The sequence below is a fragment of the Rhinolophus sinicus genome, chromosome 4, assembly GCF_057876585.1.
Source record: "Rhinolophus sinicus isolate RSI-liver-muscle chromosome 4, RSI-T2T, whole genome shotgun sequence".
Lineage (NCBI taxonomy): Eukaryota > Metazoa > Chordata > Mammalia > Chiroptera > Rhinolophidae > Rhinolophus > Rhinolophus sinicus.
Genome location: NC_142504.1, coordinates 105,823,083 through 105,838,091, shown reverse-complemented (window position 1 = coordinate 105,838,091; position 15,009 = coordinate 105,823,083). Strand labels below are relative to the sequence as shown.

The 15,009-nt window shown below is 42.8% G+C and overlaps 1 protein-coding gene across 2 annotated transcripts in view; it reads right to left on the bottom strand.

The window, feature by feature from the left end:
• The window catches only part of LOC109446167 (O-acyltransferase like protein-like), a 65,276-nt gene that overhangs the window by 47,925 nt on the left and 2,342 nt on the right, over nt 1-15,009 (bottom strand). Inside the window, exons 1-3 of one of the 2 annotated variants that reach the window (XM_074339882.2) lie at nt 9,321-9,571; nt 5,844-5,983; nt 4,354-4,432 (exon numbers count right to left, since the gene is read on the bottom strand). In XM_074339882.2, coding sequence (XP_074195983.2) covers nt 4,354-4,366 — 13 coding nt within the window. In that variant the 5' untranslated portion in view covers nt 4,367-4,432; nt 5,844-5,983; nt 9,321-9,571. Of the gene's footprint in view, nt 1-4,353; nt 4,433-5,843; nt 5,984-9,320; nt 9,572-15,009 lie in introns of those variants that run through there. The other variant, XM_074339881.2, reaches the window with a different exon arrangement.

Sequence of the window (15,009 nt, the reverse complement as noted above, 5' to 3'; positions counted from 1 at the left end):
AGGTCCCAGCAGCACAGAGGAAAAGCACTCAGGCCTGGCTCTGAATCCTGCCATGGGAAATAAAACCAACTGGCAGCCTACACACATTCAATCACCCTTAAGTGTCTACACTGTGCCAGAATCCGGGTCTACACAGGAAAGGATGAAACATTTATTTGAAGCTTTTATTTGGTCTGTTTCCCACCAACATCTCATCAAGTCCCTCCTACCCCTTGGCCTCACTCACACAGGTCAACTCAAGTTCTCGTTACAAACGCCCCCTTTCAACCTCTCCAGTGTGTTTCTCTTTCTCCTGCACCCCAAAACTCTTCTACATGTCTGCCCGCCCCTAGCACTCAGTGTGAGACTGAGCATTTACTTCCTGAGGGTTTCCCAACAGCTTCGGGCACACACACTTTTCTTACTCTCTAAATTCTGGGTTTCCCAAAATGAGGAACTCCCAACTGTGTTGACGGTCCCCCCCGTGCACACACGTGATGTCTCACACAAGGGCCAGATATAAAAATATTTTCTGAATTAAACGGAGAACAGAAAATGGTATTCTGTGAAATGTTTTGGATTCCTGTTGCGTCCTTAATGGAAAGGCATTTCCATGAAGTGGGTGATTCAAGGAGTTATTATTAGAATAGCTCCACTTTCTCAATCAGCACACAGGGAAGCCACAAGAGAGTGTCGTGGGGAAAGAAGTCATCCCGTGAAGTTCTAACACCATTGTTCTGCAATGGGGACCTCATCATTCTAATTCTAATCCACAGAGCAAGATGAAATTAACCTAATAGAGAGAGCATAGGAAACAGGGCAGTTTACAGCATATTGTAAGGGACTGTTAAACATTGATTGTAAGCAGCTCAGTACCCAGTGCTTTGGGCCACTGCAAATGGAGCCACTGTAATCACCCTGTGATGTTCTAAAATTTCCATCAGGACAGGCGACAGACTGAGAGGGTCCCTAAGAATGGAAATACGCAGCCCTTCAAAGTTGAGGCTAGATAAAGTTTGCTAACTCGGTGTTAATAGACCCTTAAACCAAGCCCCTTCTTCTTCAGATCTGGCTGTCCCTGTGACCAGAGAAGTTCCTTTGCCTCACGATGAAACTTCAGTCAGATTTGTCTAATGTTGATCAAGCATGCTCTAAGTCCAGAACCTTGGACTAAGTCACTACCCTTTCACCTTCCTTCCTGTTGTGTTTAAGGGACCTCGGATAATCTAGCCAAACTAGGAAACTAGGTATTAGGTAGTTTTCCGTGTTGAACTGTGTCCCCTCCAAAAAGTTCAAGCCCTAACCCCCAGAACTATGAATGCGACCTTATTTGGTTGGAAACAAGTTCTTTGCAGATATAATCAACTTAAGAGGAGGTCATACTAGGTTAGAGTGGACCCTAAATCCAGTATGATTTTTGTCCTTATGCAAAATGGGAAATTTGGATACAGAGAGACACACAGAGCAGAACACTGCGTAACGACAGAGGTAGAGAGATTAGAGTGATGCATCTTTAACCACCCAGGTTATCGTACTTTGTTACAGGATCCTGAAGGGGAGGAGAACATGTCACCCCAAACTGCCCAAAGAAATGAGATGGGAGCCTTGCTCAGAAAAAGAGCTATTACCAGAGCTAACTTTTATCTGAATGACCTATCTGTATGACAAGGCAAACATCGACGTGCCAATACCTGCTCTTCTTACTGTCCTCTGAATTATTCTCCTCTCCTTTGAAGCCCCAGGCCCCTATCTCATTCTTTACTTCACGATGGCATATAAACCTCAACTGCCTGACTTGTCCTTGAGTTTCATATTTTTATGGGGCAAGGATGTGTACAAAATTAAAAATTTGCTGTTTCTTCTGTTAATCTGTCTTAGGTCAATTTAATTATTCGAGCAGCCAAAGAACCTAGAAGGGTAAAAGAAAAATTTTTCCTCCCCGACAATCACTAGGAAATGGAACACAGTAAGTGACACTGGAATATGCAGATATGAATTGTTCGGGCCTCTAACTGGGTTTGTAAACATCACAACTAAATTTTATCTAGAATCGCAACACTCTGATGCTAATGTATTTTCATTCTCAAGTCTGTTGGTTGACATTTTTATAACACCCTATGGCAACTACACCGTGCAGCTTTTTGCAATATGTTCTGCCCACCCAGAATCTTTTCCTCTCTCTCTCTCTGCAACCCTGGCCTCATTTCTTCTTGGCTTAGCTGCTGCAGTGTCCACGTGCTGACTCCCTGCCCTCCTGCTCTAGATGAGTCAAGTCATCTTTCTCCTGTGATTGCGGAGCTGGTTGCCCCCATATCTGTAGAGGAAATATTGAAACTCCATTAAAAAGCTTTAAGGAATAGCTGACAAATCCTTTCCAGATGGGGACTATTTTTACCCCTGGACAAAGATGCTCCCATTTCTAACTGCTGCCTCTGTGCAGATACTAGAGAAACGCCTTGGCAGTGATGACTAAATTCCACAAACATCTACCCAGTCAGCTCTGCTTACCCCAACCAGGGCCCTTCCTTTTTCCAGTTCCTCAGAGAATCATCAACAGGTCTTTGCAAAAGAGAACAAATTGGTAGTTGCCCTATGGAAGGGGCGTTGGGGGGATGTGTGGTGAAAAAGGGAAAGGGATTAAGAAGTACAAATTTCCAGTTATTCAAATAGTCGTGGAAATGTAAAGTGTAGCATAGTGGACTATAGTCAATAATATTGTAATAACAATGTATGGCGTCACATGGATACTAACTAGGCTTATGGAGTGATCGCAATTACTGTTGCATCAACCTACTATATAAAGGTCTAATCACTGTGTTATACACCTGAAACTAATATAATATTATGTGTCAACTGTAATTGAAAAATAAATAAAAAATATATCTTTGTATTGATAATAGTTTCTGACCTTCCATTGTATTCTAATGTCAACTCTGAGTAACAAGCTTAGCCCTAAGTAAAACTAGGCTAAACTGAGAAATCTCTTAAATAATAATGAGCATTAACTCAGACTTAGGGAGTCATTTATTCACTTGAAATGCTAATTTAATAAGAACTCTGCAAATTTATTTTTGTTGCTAGGATAATTGTGACTTATCCAACAAGAATTGAAATTGGAATTTGATTTATAACAATCGGTTTTCTTTTTAACAGCACATAATATATTTGGCTAGATAAATAGATAAGGCATGGGAAGCTGTAGAGATAATCAGAAATTTGGAGGACAACTTGAGGTTATTGAACACTAATTGCAATATCAATATTTAAAAGAGGACATTTAATAATGTGTGTGAGAGTGTGATCTAATGAGAAATACATATATTTGGTCTTCATCCCCAGTTCCTGGTACAGAGGTCCTAAAACCCTTGGAATTTTCTGAGCGCTAGGGGTGAGAAGAGCATCTGTTGCTATTCATAATGAGCCCTTTTCAACCATACTTGAGGTTATGCTAATAAGGTCACTCTAGGAGGATGGGGGCTGGTTGTCAGAAGAACCAGCCATGTGATTGGAGGGTTGGAAGTTTCAGCCCCATCCCTGACCTATGGGGAGAGAAGACGGTTGGAGATTGAATGATCACCAATTGCCAGTGATTTAATCAACTATGCCTACATAATGGAAATTCCATAAAAACCCTAAACTAAGGGATTCAGAGAGCTTCTGGGTTGGTGAACACACTGAATTGCTGAGAGTTGGACACCTTAAGAGGGCATGAGTGCTCTGTGCCCCTTTCCACACACTTTGCTCTTCCATTTGGTTATTACTGAGTTTTGTCCTTTATAATAAGCCATTAATAGTGAGTAAAGTGTTTCCCTGAGTTCTGTCCTGTTATAGCAAATTATCGAACCTGAGAAGGGGGCCATAGGAATGAACCCCTGATTTGTAACCAAATCAGACAGAAGTGTGGGTAACCTGGGGACCCTCTATTTCTGACTGGCGCCTGAAGTAGGGGACAGCCTTGTGGGACGGAGCCCTTTATCTCTGAGGTCAGCACAATCTCCAGATAGTGTCAGAACTGCATAACGTGAGAGGAACACCCAAACAGCCACGTCCCCCCAAACTCCATTAGTTCCCTCTACTCCATTAGCCTCAGTTATTGGTTTTATCAGGATTTACCAATCCTGAAAGAATGGCCTTTCTTGGCTCCAAGGAAGTGGGGTTTTTCAAATTTTATGCCAAGATGATCCAATATATGGTGATGGAAAGAGACCTGACTCTGGGTGGTGAGCACACAATGTGATATACAGATGATGTAATACAGAATTGTACACCTGAAACCTATGTAACTTTACTAACCATTGTCAGCCCAATAAACTTTAATTTTAAAGAAAAGTTTATGCCGAGACAACAGTTCACTGGGTTTTGTTTTGTACTTACCCAGCTGAGACATGAGAGTCACATCCTCTTCAGCACAAGAACTGGGGACACACACGCCCACACTGTAGTCAGTGCCATCCTGGGAAACAAGGCCACAACATTCCAGATGTCAGTGTCCGTGGAATATATGCATGACCCTTTCTAAGTAAGCCTGCTGCTGCCCGTGAAGTAAGCACATCGGAAAGGGAAGAGAAAGGTATTAAAAAAAGAAAAGTTGGCTGAATTCTTTGGAGATGGCTTTTCCATAACAGAGTAGTTCAAGTGAATTCACAGAGTGTCAGATGCACCTAGATTTAAATAAAAATATGTTCCAACGCTTAATGTAGCTGATTATTTAAAAAGCAGCCACCCACACTGATTATTTTTACAGAAGCAGCTACATAGTCTGCCCAAGTGCCTCTCTCTGCAGTAGTACCACTGTAACGCTGCTACAATTTTCAACAAAATTGCCAACTTGTCATTTCTTCATAGCAGGACACAATGCATCAAGTAAAGATTTTATTAATAAATCAAGCCAATAACTACAATGCGTGCCCCAATAAAGCTAAGATCAAATTATAAACAAAAATTCCCAGGATGCTTCTAAACATACGACTTCCATGACTGTGTAGGCCTAACCTTTTGCTCTGATATCAAAACCATTAATCTGCTTTGAAAACAGGATATGACATTTGTACACACTGAATCAACCCTCAAGCAATCCTCACCATAACTCTCAGCTGGACAAAGGAGCTGGGTGACAATCTTCCTCTGTCCAGTGGTGAAGCATTAGAAGACCATTTTGTGGCATTACTATCAGAGAGCTTGGATTTCTTACTGTTATTTTATGCTATTGTTATTACCCAACCAGTGATGAGTTTTCTTTTAGTGCTGTGTGCCATGCATAAAGTCTTATCTTTATATTTCATAGCAGGCTGTGCTGTTCCTAGCTCACCACCCCTACCACCCCCCCAGCCACCCTGGCAGTAAAAGAATTAACATGCTTTGAAGATACTGAGCCCTGGGACCTCCGTCAACTGATTCTGTGATGTATTCATAAAAGTCCCAGCCTATCTGCTAAGATAACCTCAAATTCATGTTTGGAGCTCTGTTTCTGGAAAAGGATGTTAGGTAATGGGAAGTCCACCTTCCCTTTGGCTGGTATTCCAAACATTGCTAGTGAGTCAGGAGTTAGTGCCCAGGAACACCGGCGGGGACTTGACCTTGGATTCCCCACTAAGGTCGTACGGCTGTCTTTCCCCGTGTAACATGGTAGGAGGAACCTCGGAAGGCCTGTGTGTTTTGTGGACAACTGTCTCTGATAACATCCCAGCCTCAGAACATGCAAGCAACTTTCTGCCACTTGTTTAAAATTTAGTTTTAACTCTTTGCAAAACATCATAATAGTTTCCTTTTTTAAATTCAGAAAAGCAATTGGTGGAGTTGCCATGGGTTCCACATCAGGACGTTCACTTGTCCTTATAAAGCATGTGCGCAGACCCCGCACTCACCTGCAGGATGTGAAGCTTGCAGTACTGCCCTTGGAAGTTCCCCGAGGGAATGTGGGTAGAGAGGCACTCACTGTAGGATCCCAGCCTGTCCACGTTTCCATGGAGAATATTGCTCCCAACTTTCCCGACAGAGTCGTACACTGAATGTCAAAGCAAAAGAAGTGGGCCAAGTTAGCTTACGTGTGTCACTTTCCAATGAATTTATAGGCACTTATTTCCATCACTTAAACCCAGCAGACTTAAATGACTGAAAAAAAGAGAGAGCCACCATGAGCCTACATTTTGCATCTGCAATCCCTCTCATCATTGAGGTGGGACAGTGATGTATGCTCTTGTGTTGGTTACACGGTCTGTTCCTGAAAAAGATGAATTGTTTGAATTCTTTGAAAAAATAAATGCTTCTGGGGTGTTAATACTTGGTAGTTTTTCTCCAACCCCCACCCCCTTCATACAGCCAGGAGAAAACACTTGTGTCTTTAAAATTCTTTTATCCAATCTTGTGGAATCTCATTTTGGAGAGAGTTCATTTTTTTTTTTTTTTTTTTAATCTTAGGAGGAGAAGGGCGCGGCAATCAAGTTTCACAGTTAACGGCATTCTTAGCACTTGGTCCTGCAAAGCTTTTGGTTGGTTTGGGCTTGTGTATGTCCTTCTTTCCCTCATTTCAAATAATTTGTTTTCTTTCATCTTGCTCCGTCTCTCCCTTGCTCTTTGCCTCCCCCAAAGTCCCTCCTCCCCTACATGTTTGATGTGTATCCTCTCCTTTGTCAGTGCTCTTGTGTTGTGTAACTGTATTTTTAATTTATATAAATGACTTTGTGCCTCCGATCTCCTGCTTCTACATACGTCCCTCATTGCTACCTTTGTACTGTTTCTGGTGTTACGGTGCTTATCTGGTCAGAGCTTCAGACTGCGGTATAATCGTTCATCACCAGCTGAGACTTAGCCATTCCCCAGGTGGTGAACACATAGAAGGCCTCCAACCCAGAGAAACTCACGGAGACGACCTCCTCATACGTGTCCCCGTATAGACCTACAAGAGGATTTAACTACGTATATAGTCCTGTGAGTGGGACTGCGGGATCATAAGGTGCAAAACACCACGTAAATCCCACCAGACTGCATTCCAGAGGGACTGCCCCCACCTGCGCTCCCCAGGGATGCTGCTTCCTCTCTCTTCTTTGCATTGGCAAGCTATCTCATGTTTGGTAGTTAGTAGATATAAAACGATACCCAATTGTTGTTTTAATGTTTGTTTCTCTAATTACATATAAGCCAGTGTATTTTTTTCAGTCAGCCATTTAAAGTTTTCTGTAAAGTACCTGTTTGTATCTTTTGCCCATTTTTTAACGGATTTTCTTTTTCTGATTTGCAAGAGCTCCTGATTCTACTGTATATTGGTCCTTGTCTACCTGAGTCATTGAAATAGTTACCCTTTGTTATCTGTCAGTTCTTTATCTATGGTGTCCTCCACCGGACAGAAATCCATTCTTTTGAGCCTGCGATTTTTGGTCGAGTCTTTGAACAATCTTTGTTCTAGTCAAGACTGGCTACATAATTTGCAGGGCTCATGCAGAATGAAAATACAGGCTCTCTTATTTAAAAATTATTAATAATTTCAAGATGGTGACAGCAAATCACGCTTACAGCAAGCCTGGGGCCTGTCAAGTGTGGGCCCCTATCTGACTACAAAGGTCACAAGTCCATGGAGTCAGTCCTGGCTCTAAAACCAGAACCATATGGTTTTCATTATTACGGATGTGTAATATATTGACTATTCTGCCTTTAGTCCTTTTTTTCTTCTTCAAAGTTGAGCTAGTTAGTTGTGGACCATTAATCATTCATACAAATTTCAGAAAATTTGCAGAAATTTCATAACATTTTGGAAAAAGTTTATTGAGCTCCTCAAAACATCGAACTAGAATACTCATCGATATTGCTTCAAATTTATAAAGTATATGATGGGACATTGACATAATTTTTGTATTAAGCCATCATTGGCTATCACACAACGTAAAGCTTCTTTGGTGCCCTTACTTACAATTTTATATTTTTCCTTGGTACTCTGAAAACACATTACATAGACAATTCCTAGATAGTTTCCTTGGTGTTTTATTTTTAATTGTATTTTCCAATTGATGGCTGCTGGTGTGGGAAAATGTTGTTGATTTTTGTACTTTGCTCTGGTACCTGGCGAATTTACTCAACTTTCTTAGGAGTTCTGCACTCTTATTCTTCCTCTCTGATCTTTATACTACGTTTTTTCCCCTTTTTTGTCCTCTCTTTACAGAAGCTGACAGGGTTGCTGGAGACTGCTCCCGCTCTACCCTCCCCCTTCCCTGTGACATGATGTCACCCCTCTCCCAGGACTAGTAAGTCAAAGGAGTAAGGAGTAAGTCAAAGGCCAGGAGTAAGTCAAAGCTCAATGCAAAGCTCAGCTTTTATTCATCAGAGTGTGGTCCCCTGAGAGGCTGTTGAATGGCCACCACCATGGACGCTGTCTGGGCCTGACTGGTTCAGAGCCTAGCACATCTCTGACCATCCTCTCTAACCTGTGAGCTGCCGCATAGCCCACTGATAAACCCTGCTTCTTGCTGAAGCTTGCCAGAATTGGTGTCTGTGGTTTAACCAAAGACTTCTTCCAAACAGACATCCCCAGGGTCCCAATGATTCAACATCTCAGAATCCGACCCAGGGAAACACACAGGACACCCACTGCAAGACGCTGTGGCAGTGATGCTTGTAAAGGCAAAAAATTAGACACAAACGATTAAGTTGAACCACATGAAAATTCCATTTTATGGGACAGAAATAGTTTAACGTTGGTGATTTCAAATAGGTCAACCTCTATCAGGAAAAGGTTCAATGCACTATGGTACTTTCACATTTTGTAATGTTATGCAACAACTAAAATGAGCTAGAACTGTATTTGCTGCTGAGGGAAATATCCCAAGACATATTATCACGTGGGGGGAGAAAAGCAAGTTTAAGAACAATAATTTTTCAATGTTGTAAAACAATATCTTTCTAGTAGATGGAGATGCACAAAAATGCAAGGAGAAAGTTCTGGAAAGTTCTAGGAGACACACCCATTGATAGCAGCCGTTATCCAGGAATGGGACTGAGAAAGGAATGAGGGAAACAAAAAAGACGAGCTTTGTATTGTTTCAATCCCTTTACAGTGAGAATAGATTCATATATTATTTAGTAAATATAATACAGTAGTCCCCATTTATCCATGAGGTTTGTGTTACAAGAGCCCCCCAGGGGATGTCTGAACCCATGAATAGTACCAAAACCTGTATATACTGTTTTTTCCTTTACATGCATACCAATCATAAAGTTTAATTCATAAATTAGGCGCAGCAAGAGATTAACAATAATAATAATAAAATAGAACAATTATAACACTATACTGTAATAAAAGTTATGTGAACGTGGTCTCTCTCTCTCAAAATGCCTTATTATGCTGTACTCACCGTTTCACTTGCAGGAAGCACTTCACAGCCTCTCTGTGGCATCACTGCTCCTGAGCTTTGGGGCCATTATTCAGCACAATGAGGGTGACATGTACACAACACTGAGATCTCGCGAGAGTAGACATGGCAAGCAGGATGGCTACTAAGGGACTACCAAGTGGGGAGGGTCCACAGCATGGAGACACCGAGCAAAGGGATGATTCACATCCTGGGCCCCCGCAAGATTTCATCACACTGCACAGAATGGCCCGAAACTGAAAACTTATGAGTTGTTTATTTCTGGAGTTTGCCATTTCCTGTTTTCGAATCAAGGTTGGCCACAGGTAACTAAAACCACAGAAAGCGGGACTGAGGTGAAGGAAGGACTACTGTATATAAGCAACAAGACATAAACAACTGGACTACAGCCATGTCACTTGTTTACACCTTGTCCATGCTGCTCTCCCAGGACAGGCAGACCTCAGAGATGCCGCAGGTTAGTTCCAGACCCTCGCAATAAAGCGAGTAGCACAATAAAGACAGTCAATTTTCTTGCTGGTGGAAGGCCTTGCCTGCAATTTGTAAAAACGCAGCATCTGTGAAGCGTACTAAAGCAAAGCACAAGAAAATGAGGTGTGCCCGTGTGGGACTGAGTAGTTTCCACAGAGTCTGTACGGCACACAAAACAAAATATTTACTATCTGGTCCTTTAGAGGAGAAGTTTGCAGACCTCTTATCTAGAGCTGTGATTCTCAACCCTGGGCAGACATTAGCATCACCGAGGGCATTTAAAAAAAAATTCTAATACCCGGGTTCCACCCTCACAAAAGGTGGCTTCATTGGTCAGGGGTGGGGCTTGGGCATTAATTGTTTTTCAAAATTTCCCAGGTGATCCCCTGTGCAGATGAGATTGAGTGCTCTGGTCTGTAGAATTAATTCCAGACTCCTGAGCATGGTTTCAAAGGCCCTTTGTGACCTGACCTGCCTCTCCATCTTATCCTCCCAGGCCCACACCCATTTCCTCTGCTCCATTACACCAGGCCTGCACTTGTCTGTCTTTCTGCCTGGAATGTTCCTCCTTCCCATCTGCCTGGCAAATGCTGAATCATCCTTTGATTCTTGGCTGAAGGATAGTCTCCCCCAGGAAACACTGCAAACGCTTGCTTCGTGTATCACATCAAAAGGCACAAATCGTTCACCTGTCTGTCTCCCAGGTGAGGGAGGGGCTGTGTCTTCATTAATGGATATCTCAGAGGAGGAGCTCAATAAACATTTGCTGAATTGAAATAAACTTTGAAATAGTTATCTTCACATGCCCCAAATCCAGCTCCACAAATGTATTTAGAGGTCCTCTCTGTGTCGAGAAAAACAACATAACTACTTTAAAAACTGATGTGTTTATTAGAAATAGACTCAGTGATGTCCAAATTCCCTTCTCCATCACCTCCTGACTATCCCAGACTCTGTAGCCTGAAGTTTAAGGACCTGGAACTATAAGAGCTGAAGGAGATAGAAACAAGAGAGGTGCCAATACTGAACTTATCTTCACCCTTAGGTAAAACCCTGAAGAATGAATGCAGGGCGATACCCAATTCTTCACTAGAGAGATTAAATTCTAATTTCTAATTGACGGTTTGGTTTGTAAACTGGGTTTCTTGGATTGGATTTATGGTCTTCTCGCTGAGGTTATTTCGTACGCTACGCAAATTTTCTATTGCATTAGCTTCCTTTCTGATTATGAACGCAAATGGACAAGTTGCCCTTTTCCTGCTTTGCCCTTAATTGGTTTCTGTCAAGAACCTGAGATGCCTGGCCATGGGCACCATCCAAATCAAGATCTATTGTGATTGTCATGGGAGCAAGGGAGAGAAAACACTAATGATTAATCCCCCCTGCTACTTCAAATCATACGGCAGTTGTTCCAAGTTTTCATCACCAAAAGATTAAAAACAACTCGTTTCAATTCTGCTGGGCTAATTGGCAGACAAATTTTCTCACATGATAGCAATGATATATGGAGAGTAAAATGCGGCGTTGATTAATATTTGGGTTTGAAGGGAGGAAAGAAAACCTTGATGAATGGCGTTAAATTTTAAAATATGGATGCATATATACCGTGAAGCTGAAGGCAGCTGAGCTTCTAGAATGCTAAGCCATAAACAAATCCTAAAAGTAAGGACCATCTTCAGCATTAACAGCAAATATTTATTAAGCACCTACCAGATCACTGTGTTATATTGGAGATTTTTAAAAAATTAGAATTGAATAGTCCTTTCCCTGTAAGGAATGATACGGGACATACACGTAGAGTGTTAACCCTCCCCTAACAAGGGGTTGCCAAGATCCCCTTGTTGGTAAGCAAGCCATAGGAATGTGCTATCAGTTTTCTATCCAAGCTTCTGAAGCACACTCTTTGCAAACACCTCCTGAAGTCCCCCTTATGTTTGGTCAACTATTAATCTTGAACTTGGAGAATAAGAATAGCATGTGTATTAGTTTCCTGTGACTGCTATAACAAATTTCCACAGACCTGGTGGCTGAACACCACAGAAATATATTTTCTCTCAGTTCTGGAGGACAGAAGTCCAAAATCAGTTAGCACTGGGTTAAAATCAAGGTGTCAGCAGGGCTGGATTCCTTCTAGAGACTCCAGAGGAGAATCCATTCTTTGCCTAGCTGCTCGCGTGCCTTGGATTATAGCCACGGCACTCCAATCTCTGCTTCTTTGGTCACGTCACCTTTTCTGTGTGTCTGTGTCAAATCTCCATCTGCCTCGCTTTACTAAGGGTCATGTGATTGCATTTAGGGCTCACTTGGATAATCCAAGATACTCCCCCCACATCAAAACCTTTAACTTAATTACATCTGCAAAGCTCTTGTTTCCATATAAGGTAACCACATTCACAGGTCCCAGGAATTAGAATGTGGATATGTTTTGGGGGGCCACGGTTCAGCCTACCTCAGCATGGATATCAGAAATTCAGTTAGCCCAGAAATTTCAGTGGAGTGCATTGTCACCCTTTCTCTAGGATGAGATTTTCTTCGTTTTAGCATCTTTTCTGTCCCGAGCTCCAGCACCATGGGAGGGCCTGGCCATGAGTAAAATGTCCTGCAGACTAACAGGTGGGTGGGAAAAGAGGCAATGTTCCGAGAAGTCACATCAAGTAGATAGTCCTCCACAGATGACCGGAGAACAAAGGCTGGGCTGGGGCCAGTGACCGGCTAGCCCAGTGAGTGTCTACCTATGGACTGCATCCTCTATAACACAGGTATAAATCCCGGGCCTCGGCTTCCAGGAGAGCAGCTGGGACTCACAGACAGGAGACATGAAATCATCATTCCAGAGGATAAACAATGAAGCTCAGGGGCGTCAGTCATCAGAGTGGGAAGTTCAGCAACCTGGCCACCAGGATGGGCTGAGAGGCTTGGCGTGGGGCCTAGGGAGCCGTGCCTGAAGGGTTAAGAAAGTTTATAGCAAAAGTAGTGCTTGGGGAGGATTTCAAGGATGTTATGAGCATTCAGGAAATAGGAAATGAAAAGCCCTGCAGGCTGCTTGGGAACCAAGGGCCTCCACCCCCTCATTCTGTCTCTGAGGAATAAAGTGAAAAAAAAAATGCAGAAATCATGTGAAACCACGGGGGCCTCAATATGGTGAGCATGGTTTTAATTCCATATAAATAGCCTCCCCCGCAAGGCCTCTGCTGCAGACAGTATTACAAATGGGTCTGCCTGGACTTTAAGAAATGGCCATGGGTGGGTCTGGTACATCTCAGGAAAAATGAGTTCCAAGGGCTGAGACTGATTGTTCTGGTTTTTTGTTTTCATCTCAGAAAATAAATGCATGCTGCTTTATTCTAGAGGGTGTGTTTAAGAGGCCATAGCTCTCTCTATTTGTTTCCTGGGACTGTCTTAACATATTTCCACAAACTGGGTGGCTTAAAACAACAGAAATGTATTGACCCACAGTTCTGGAGACCAGAAGTCCAAAATCAAGAAGTCGGCAGATTGGTTCCTCCTGGTAGCTCTTGAGGGAGAATCTGGTCCATGCCTCTTTCCTAACTTCTGCTGGTAGCTGACAACCCTGGCTTTCCTTGACTGAAAGGTGCATCATTCCAATCGGTGTCTGTCATTATATGGCATTCTTGCATGTCTCTACTTCCCTCTTACAAGGACACCACTCATTGGATTAGGGCACTCCCTAATCTAACATGACCTCATCTTAATTTGACACATCTACAAAGACCGTATTTCCAAAAAAGTTCACACCCATGGGTATCAGGGGTTCGGGATTCAATGTATCTGTTTGGAAGACACAGTTCAACCCACAACACTCCCCTAGTGGGTATTCTAGGATGCTACTATTAATAATTAGCTTGTGAGGCACAGTTGCAGAAGCTCTGGGCCTGGAGAGAAGCAGCTGTGGGCTCAGGGAAGGTACGACAAGTTTGTGGAGAGATCCCTAAATGGTCAGAGAATGCAGTGGGTCACGGCCAAAGACCTGTGGAAATAAAAACCAACCGGATGCCTCATAGAACCAAAGAAATGCCATGTGGCTTCAGTGTCTTCTTTCAACAGAATTTCTATTTTGTGTTCTGCTCATCCACTCTTTAAATTATATACATATATAACAAGTGCCTACATAAAAGGGCATAAACCACGAGTCTTAGCTTATAGGAGCCCTTCTCGAGGGAAAAGATGGGATAAGACAAGATATTCAGAAGAAGAGACATGAAATCATTTTTCCAGAACATACATGATAAGGCTAAAAGGAGTACGCATGGGAATTTTTTTTTAAACTGCTGCAGGTTTTCAGTTTGAGAAACACGGTCTCTCCATTTCACAGCCGAGGAAACTTGATTCGCAAAGTGAACATGGTTTGGGTGAGACCAACCATACAGCTGGTTACTGGCCTCACCAGGATGAAAGCACCAGCCTAGCACCAGCTCTGTGACTCAGCAGCACCAAGGCTCTAAAATGTGATTGGTTGACAACAAAAGTAGGATGAGGAAAGGAACAAAATGCCTGGGGGCAGGTGGAGGGCGCCAGGTAGAGGGGGAAAGGGGAGGAGAGCCAAGACTGATTCTCACTGAGGAGGGACCTCCTGGACAGGGGACTGTCTCAGAATTAGAAACAGTTGAATTTTAAAGAGGAAGGCAGGTAAGACCATAGCGGTCAAGGAGAAAGGAAATTGAGACAAAATGATTCATCGGGAGGGAATATGCCAGAAACCTTTTACAGTGCCCTTTTCGTCTGTGGTAAGAGATTGAATGTAGATTTCTGTGGATTATGGAGTTTCCAAACAAAACTGGAAGCAGTGGGGCCGGATTACTGGCCTGAGGACTTTAGCAGTGAGAAGGGGGTCAAAAATCAGACAATGACCCAAGAGGATGGCAAAATCAAAGCAAGCAAAAATGATGGATATTGTTCCCTTTAAAATGTTGCATATGTGTCTGTTAGAAAGCAAATGGAGAAGGATGGTGGGAAGGGAGAAACCGAACCTCATTCCGGAGTTATCTTACTACCCTCTTCTTTCCTATAACATCTACAACCTTCCGTCCATCCTCCCCACTGCCAGACTGAGATTCTGTGTCAGGCTCCGGAACAGCCTCTCTCCTGTTCCAGAACAGCAGTGACTCCTGTTTCTTTCTGCAAGACCAAACATCTCTGCCTGGATTTCAAGGACCCTCTCTTTCTACCTTATTCCTTAGAC